Source organism: Nicotiana tabacum, chromosome 14 (assembly GCF_000715075.1).
Source record: "Nicotiana tabacum cultivar K326 chromosome 14, ASM71507v2, whole genome shotgun sequence".
NCBI classification, from domain to species: Eukaryota; Viridiplantae; Streptophyta; class Magnoliopsida; order Solanales; family Solanaceae; genus Nicotiana; species Nicotiana tabacum.
In genome coordinates, this window is record NC_134093.1 from 101,449,933 (window position 1) to 101,458,684 (window position 8,752).

Genomic DNA, 8,752 nt, shown 5'->3' on the forward strand with positions numbered 1-8,752 from the left:
ATCTAGAACACAAACGCGCAACATATCCTCAAGCGTCTGAATAGTCCGCTCTGTCTGCCTGTCAGTCTGCGGGTGAAAGATTGTACTAAGATTTACCTGAGTACCCAAACCTTGCTGAAATTTCTTCCAAAACTTAGCCATGAATTGTGCCCCCGATCAGAAATGATAGAAACTGGAGTGCCATGCAACCTGACTATTTCTTTGATATACAACTGTGCATATTGTTCCACTGTATCAGTAGCCTTAACCGGTAATAAGTGTGCTGATTTCGTGAGTCGATCCACAATCACCCAAATCGATTCAAACTTACGAGGAGTGTGAGGTAATCCTACCACAAAGTCCATATTAATCATTTTCCACTTCCACATTGGAATTTTTATATTCTGTGCCAGCCCACCGGGCCTTTGGTGTTCGGCCTTCACTTGCTGACAAATTTGGACATCTCGTCACAAATCGCTACATTCCTCTTCATATTTGTGCTTCCTTTCTACTTCGACACCACGTAACCTACTTCGGCACCACGAAACCTTAAATTCCTTTACGAAATTTTACGGGGCCTTACATTTGTGCTTCCTTTCTACTACCACATTCTGTTGTGGTGTATGGGGGCATGATGTTTGATGGGAAATGCCAAGAGAAGTAAGAAATTTTGCATAAGAATTTGCAGATCCCAACTCAAATGCATTATTGTGAACAACTAATTTTTAACCACACTCAAATTCTATATTATTTTGGTATAAATATTTCTTTTAGGTTTAATCTTGATATTTTAACTTTTATCTTACTCTTCTTACTCTTAATAACTTTTATTTGAAAACAAAAAAAATAAAAACTACAAAAATACTCACATTCTTAGAGTAGTAATTTTATTTTTAAAACAAATATTCAAATATATATATACTAGTTTTCGACATATTAGTTAGTATAATAATTATAAAAAAAAAATAAAATGAAGTAAACGTACGTAAAAAAAAAAAAATAGATAAAGTTTGGTAAAACAAAAAGGTCTGATTCTCATCTTTTCCCACGTCCCAACCCCCATATCCCCTCAATCACATGATCACACACAAACGCACCTTATAAAGTTATTCTTCTTTACATTATTATTTTGGGAGGGGAACCTGTGAGATCAGAGAAAGAGAAACGGGAATTTCACTCCCAACTCGTCGTTCAAGTTTCATCCCAAAACCCCAAAATTACCCCTTAATAGCCGCAATACAGTCACGAAATTACTCCCAACTCGTCGTTTCAATTGCTGAAATTTCAGAACTCCGGGATTATTATTTTAGCTGTTGAGCCGAGGTTGCTGTTTGGAAGTCTTTGGCCGCGGTCTAGTTTTTTCGGCTGAAATTCCGTTGTTCGGAATATTCTGTCTTCTTTTACTTCGTCAATAAAGGTCCTTTCTCTTGTTCTTTACTTTATTCAATATTCTCAATCTCCTATTTTGGATTTATAAAAGGCATGTGATATGTTTGCTACATTCTAGCCCTTCTGTGTTTCTTTGTAAAATTGATTGACATGTTAGAGTTTATTCTTAGGTGGTAAAGTCACGTAAGGATTAGAATTTGGATCTTTAGTTTATTCTCATAATTTTGTTAACTTGGTATTTCAAGTTTGAGATGATAGATAGTTTAATGGATAGAACTTTCCTTTATGTGGGTTTGATTTGGAACTAACTAATTAAAGTTTATATTTTTATTCAGTTGATTCACCTTTTGCACTAAATATTTACTGATGGTTATCATTATGTGTTTATTTGAGTTGTCCGATTATTCATCTACACTGTTATTAAAAAGGAATAAAGAGAAGTTCTTTCCATGGGGTCAATGGCTTTGTAATATAATTAGGGTTTGGTACGTCCCTTTTAAGTGATAATTGAATCTATAAGTGTAGACGACTTGTGAATAATACTAAATAGTTAAATTTTACACTTCTTTCACAATTTCATATTCATAAATCATGGCCTCACAATAATTTCAAACAAGCTTAAGAAATTAATCAACTCACAAAAGCGTTAGAATGTTTTAGGCGTACTTTTAATTAATCAAATCATCATGATTATGTATACGTCCGCGTGACATAGTTATAATTTTCCAAATTAAAGGTAAAGTATGCGTTTGCGCGACTTTGACAAAACAATCTTAAAAATAATAAAGTGTTATTAATTGTGTACACGTACGCGTGACATGATTCTTGACACACTAAACAAAACGAATACACGTGCGCATGATTCGTTTCAAGATGATTTCATAATTACAAATAATCAAGTAATTAGAAGCGGTTTAAGGCAAAATTGCATAAATTTCCCTAGAACATTAAAATATCCAGAATTAGTTAAGCCGGATATAAATATTAAAGCAACCGTATTAGAACCATGGAACTCGGGAGTGACTCGCACCTTCTTCCGGGTTAACAAAATTTCTTACCCGATCTTCTGTGTTTCGCAGACTTAAACATAGTCAATTTTCTTGAATTGGGATTTTAAAATAAATGGTGACTTGAAACACCGTAAATATTATTCCAAGTGGCGACTCTTTAAAAATAAAATAAATTAATCCCTTTTCAACTAATGTCACTTAAATTGAAAAAACTCCTCCCTTTCCTCGTAAAAAAAGAGGCGTGACAATTATCAGTCCTGAGTGTTTGAACTTTGGCATGGAACTGGGTTGAAACCATTGCAATAATGGCTTTGATAACTGAAAAGGCATTGCTCTTGCAAGATAATAGGTGGGTCCAAGTGACTCTGCTACAGTCATCTACAATGGTTAAGAGGTATCTGAAACTATTGTAGGTAATTGTATGGTAAAGGCCCCAAAGATCAACATGGACAAGCTGGAAAGGGTTGGTAGAGTGGGTGGAACTATGAGGGAAAGGTAATCTTTGTTGCCTTGCCATTGGGCAGATTGAACAATTAAAGGATTGCTTGGAAGAAAAGGTAAATGTGCAATAATAACTGAACCATGTACGAGTGTTAATATTCAATATATTTAAAAAGTACCGAACCACTAAACATAATATATATTCAGTAAATATCACCATTATAATTGTGCCCGACGACTTGTCATGTTTTCAAAACGATCAATGATCGCATCATTAGGTACACTTTCAAATACTTCATCTTTTATATAACAAACTAAATAGTCATTTATAAACTCATCACCAATTCTGCTCCGCAAGTCATTTTTGATGTATTTCATTGAAGAAAAAGCTCTTTTTACCGTTGCAGTAGCGATAGACAATATCAAACTCAACTTTACAAGCAAATAAACAAGTCCCTAAGTCTTGTGCAGCTCTATTTCAACTAGTATTTCTGAAAGATCTCCAAGCCCTTTCAAGTTAGACAAATTACGGTCTTCTCTTACATAAAGAATATAGTTGTCAAGATCGTAGCTAAGATCTTCAAGCGTGGAAATACTATACTCATGAGAATAAAGTTTAGCAAGCTTCATAATTCTTTCTTTATCATAATTTGCAAAAAAATTATCCGGACTCAAACTAGCCATACTAAGAAGTAGATCACTATTCACTACATCAAAATGACTATTAAGTTCTGAAAGCTGCAAATCAATGACAACATTAAAAATATCTATACGCAAATGATGAGAGTATATCACACTTGAACTCCTACGCTTTGACTTTCCAAGATGATTGTTCTTATCCATTTCAGGGATCATAATACCATGTTTGGCACAAAATGAAGAGGCATCGGCTATCAAAGATTCCCAATTAGACTCTCTCATTGATTGCAATTGGCTCTTGGCAAAACCAATGAACTTCATAGCATTTACAATATTCCGATCTTTTCTTTGTAAAACAATATTCAAATCATTTTGTAATTGCTAATACTTTTAACATCAAATGCAATAAATGCACAAACTCAAAATATCTTATGTCATTCACTAGACTTTTTTCCATTGATCTCTCGAGATAATTTGCACCTTCACTTGCAAGAACTTCAAGAATATGAATATTTGACGAGAATAATGCAATAAAGTTACGCACTATCTTAAAATGAGATCCTCAACGGGTATCTCCTGGCCTTTGAAATCTAAGTTCTTGATTTTGTGTACTTCCCGTATCAACTTCACCAAGCATAAGCAATTCCTCTAGTTTTTGTGCTTGATCCTCTCGGAGCATCTACCTGCGCTTAAAAGAACTTCCAATAGTATTCAAGACATTAGTAACAATATCAAAAAATTGATCCACATCATAATGTTTCTTTGCAACAGCTACAAGAGTCAATTGCAATTGATGAGCAAAGCAATGTACGCAATAAGCTGAAAGAGTATCTTTCAAGATTAACGTCTTAAGCCCATTGATTTCTCCTTGCATATTACTAGCTCCATCATAACCTTGTCTCCGTATTTGTGGTCGACTTAATGAACGCTCTAAAAGCAAAGAATAGATTGCCTTTTACAATGACAATGCAGTTGTATCTTTAACATGAACAATACTAAGGAATCGCTCAATAAATTTTCCCTCTTTGTTGATGTATCACAGAACAAGAGACATTTGTTCCTTATGAGAGACATCCTTAGATTCATCAACCAATATTCCGAAATAATCTCCATTCATCTCTTTAACAATAGCTTTCATTGTTTCTTTTGCACTAGCATTCACAATCTCTTTTTGAATATTTGGAGCAATCATCATATTATTCCGTGGAACTTTTTCTAATACAATTTTTTTTCACTTCATCATCTCTATTTGCATACCATTGCAAGAGTTCTAGAAAGTTTCCTCTTTTTGTAGATGTTCCACCTTCATTGTGGCCTCGAAAAGGCATTCCTTGTTTTATGAGAAATCTGGCCACATCAATCGAAGTAGTCAATCGAAGTCGATACTCACTTTTAGCTTTCTCAGACTGCTTGTCAAAAGAGGTTAAAATTGATTGTTCCTGATTCATTAAATCTCTCAAACATCGATTGTGAAGACTATTCACTTCACCAATATGTGCATTAAACCTTTCTGTAGATTTATTCCAAGCTTTAAAACCACTCTTTGTAAAAGAATCCCCGACCTTTCCATGTCCTCCATGCTCATTTTTAAATAAGTAGCAACATAAGCAAAATGTCGCATCAACTTTAATACTATATTCTAACCAACCCGAATATGAATTAAACCACTCCGGATTAAATTGACGCATTAGTCCACCAAAATTTTTTTTGGAAACTTATGATTACGAGGTTGACATGGTCCTTCTTTAATATAATATCTCCTCACTCGGTCACGCAGATTAGGAGAATATTCTGAGATTTGCTTTCTTTCAGCAGGATCAGGTTTAAGATCCAAATTCAACATTTCATCTTTGTTTAATTCTGTTGAAGGCTTAATATTATCATGAATAATTGGACATGGAGAAGTACTTGGAAAAGGAGAGCTAGTACCGGAACTTGGAGAAGTTGGAATAGCCTTGAAAAATCTCGTGATCGTCATATATATATAAGAAGCAAAGTGTTCCCTACAAAATTGATTTTGAATAAGACAGTCAGTCATCTATTTTATTAGAAATTTTCAACAATCATCTTCTCTACATTGAAATGTCCAACTAAACTAGTTACATATTAACCAACTTTATTATCAATATAAGTTTAATAAATTATCCCAAAAAAGTGTTTAAAATCTTATAGGGTTACATACTTTTTTAAGAATATTAAGTATTTAAGACTTAAAGCTAGTAACTTTCTTCTCTATACGTTAATCATTGAGAGAGGAAAATGGTTTTTTTTCTAATTGCTAGCAAAAAACTTCAAAAAAAAAAAGAAATAAAGTATCCATAAGAAGTAGATAATGAGCAATTGTACCATTATTATAGCTTATAATATATAAACTACATCATAATAGAGAATCATAACCATAGAGCCATAGATTTGTACCAGCAAAATCCTAACTTTAGAAGTTTGGGGTTGAAGAACTTCAATTTCTTAATCTGATATGTGCCCGAGAAGAATAAGACTCCCTTTGATTTTTTATGTTTTTGAAAAGAGTATAAAAGTCCATTATATCAATGAAGTACAATAAAAAAAGTATTTAAATGATTAAATGGGTCCATAACTTTTAGACAACATGAAAAGATCACTATTTATTTAATTTAATAAAAAGGAACAAAGGGATCCCATGTGCTGATGTGTTACAAACTAAGAAAAGGACAAAAAAAGTCCCCTACTACTCTAATACAAAATAAAGTGAAAGTGGGGAATAAAACTCAGGTCTCCAGCAAGGAACAGAAGTAAGATGAAGTTTTCCACCACTGAACCCATAGCCTCTTTTAGTTTATGGGTTCCTAGTTTAATATATAACCAAATTTCGCTGAATTTGTACAATATATGCTCGATTTTTGTCGAAAGTTATGGGTTTATTTGAACTCGTACCAAATATGCTAGATCCGCCCATGTGAGTTGTACGAAAGTTAATGCACATAAATCAAATTGTAAGAAAATGATGGTGCTAACAGCACATTAGTAAGAGTAATATCAGGAAATAAAGTGAAAGAACCAAAAGAAGTCTCTTTGACTTTATACCCATTAGGTAAGGTTACTAGTGAAGGAGAAAGTAATGGTTCTATGTTATGTAATAGATATTTATGTGGTGTCATATGATTGGTAGCTCCAGAATCCGAACTCCAAGAACTAAAATCTTTACAAGTAACATGACACACAATGTAATCATAAAGTCTACTAACAGGATTATTGTGCCAACCTGCAAAATTAGCATACACTTGATTTCCCTGAGAGGAGGTACTATGAACATAAGATGACAGTTGAGCTTGCTAGAATAAAGACATCATATGTGCATATTGCTCTTTGGAGAATCCATAAGGAGGAGCCTCAGACTGAGATGGTTCAGGTGGAGCAGAAGAGGAAACAGATGAATGAACTACTTTAGCACAAGAAACAGATTTCTTGTTCTTAGTGAATTTGAAATCTGGAGAAAAACCATGGAGTTTATAGCATTTGTCCATTGTATGCCCTGCCTTTTTGTAGTACTTGCAAAATATCCCAGCTTTCTTGGAATCAAAACTGACTCTTTGAATGTAAGGTCTTGGATATGTGAACTGAGATGAGCCAAGATGAGGGACTGAACTTGCAATGAAAGAAGTGAAATCAGGCGAGAAATGAGAAGAGTCAGAGTGAATTTCTCTCTGCTTCTCATCTCTGATGTGAATAAAATAAGCCTTCTCAACAGATGGCACATGACTCATCATGAGAATATTACTCATAATAGTGGAATAGGTTTTATTCAATCTAGAGAGAAATTAAATAAGTTTTTGTGCTTCTGTAAGGTCATGCATGGCTCCACATGTACAAGGTTGTCCCAATGAAAGAGAATTAATTTCGTCCCAAAACCCTTTGAGCTTGGTGTAATAGGTGTCAATGTGAGAACAACCTTGAGTAGTAGATAATATAGCTCGTTGAAGACTATAGTACTATGAGATATTGGCAACATCATATCTTTCTAACATATTGTTCCATGCTTCCTTAGCAGTTTTGTAATATAGTATTATTTTAGCAATATTAGGCGAGAGCACATTTATGATCCAAGTTTTAACTATATTGTTGCATCTCAACCAGTCAAGATGAAGTGGAGAATTAGGATTGGGGACAAAGTAAGTTCTATCGATTAGTTGAATTTTATTCTTAGCTGAGAGTGAGATTAACATCCCTTACTTTTACTCGCTAAACCCCCACACCAGAAAAAGGAACCAAAACTAACACAGTCCCGGGGTGTCTGAATGATGAAGATTGAGAGAATGAAAAGGATCGAGAATGGTAGTCGAATGACTACCAGCCAAATCAGAAGTAGAGGATGACTCAGTAGCAATAGGCATGTAGACACACAATTAACAATCTTCAGTTACGCATGAAAACAGCACAATTATTTATCTTCAGTTACTCATAAGGAACATTAAATGTAACATCAGATGCAAGAGAAAGAGAATCAAAAGAAAAAACAGGAACACTATGGTTTTTTTTTCTAATTTCCAGCAAAAAACTTCAAAAAAAAAGAAGAAATAAATTATCCATAAGAAGTAGATAATGAGCAATTGTACCATTATTATAACTTATAATATATAAATTATATCATAATAGAGAATCATAACCATAGAGCCATAGATTTATACCAACAAAATCCTAACTTTAGAAGTTTGGGGTTGAAGAAGCTTCAATTTCTCAATCTAATGTGTGCCCGAGAAGAATAAGACTCCCTTTGATTTTTTATGTTTTTGAAAAGAGTATAAAAGTCCATTATGTCAATGAAGTATAATAAAAAAGTATTTAAATGATTAAATGGGTCCATAAATTTTAGGCAACATGAAAAGATCACTCTTTATTTAATTTAATGAAAAGGAACAAAGGGATCCCATGTGCTGATGTGTTACAAACTAAGAAAAGGACAAAAAAGGCCCCTACAACTCTAATACAAAATAAAGTGAAAGTGGGGAATAAAACTCAGGTCTCCAGCAAGGAACGTAAGTAAGAAGAAGTTTTCCACAACTGAACCCATAGCCTCTTTTATTTATGGGTTCATAGTTTAATATATAACCAAATTTCGCTGAATTTGTACAGTATATGCTCGATTTTTGTCGAAAGTTATGGGTTCATTTGAACTCGTACCAAATATGCTAGATCCGCCCAAGTGAGTTGTACGAAAGTTGATGCACATAAATCAAATTGTAATAAAATGATGGTGCTAACAGCACATTAGTAAGAGTAATATCAGGAAATAAAGTGAAAGAACCAAAAGAAGTCTC

General features: G+C 33.7%; 1 protein-coding gene across 1 annotated transcript; it reads right to left on the reverse strand.

Moving 5' to 3' along the window:
• Positions 1–4,137: 4,137 nt before the first annotated feature.
• LOC107829852 (uncharacterized) lies at positions 4,138–5,436 on the reverse strand. Its single transcript, XM_075230270.1, has 4 exons — positions 5,184–5,436; positions 4,716–4,968; positions 4,504–4,609; positions 4,138–4,410 (listed from the first exon to the last, which is right to left on the reverse strand). The coding sequence occupies exons 1-4, from the start codon at positions 5,434–5,436 to the stop codon at positions 4,138–4,140; spliced, it is 885 nt and encodes a 294-aa protein (XP_075086371.1).
• Positions 5,437–8,752: the final 3,316 nt, after the last annotated feature.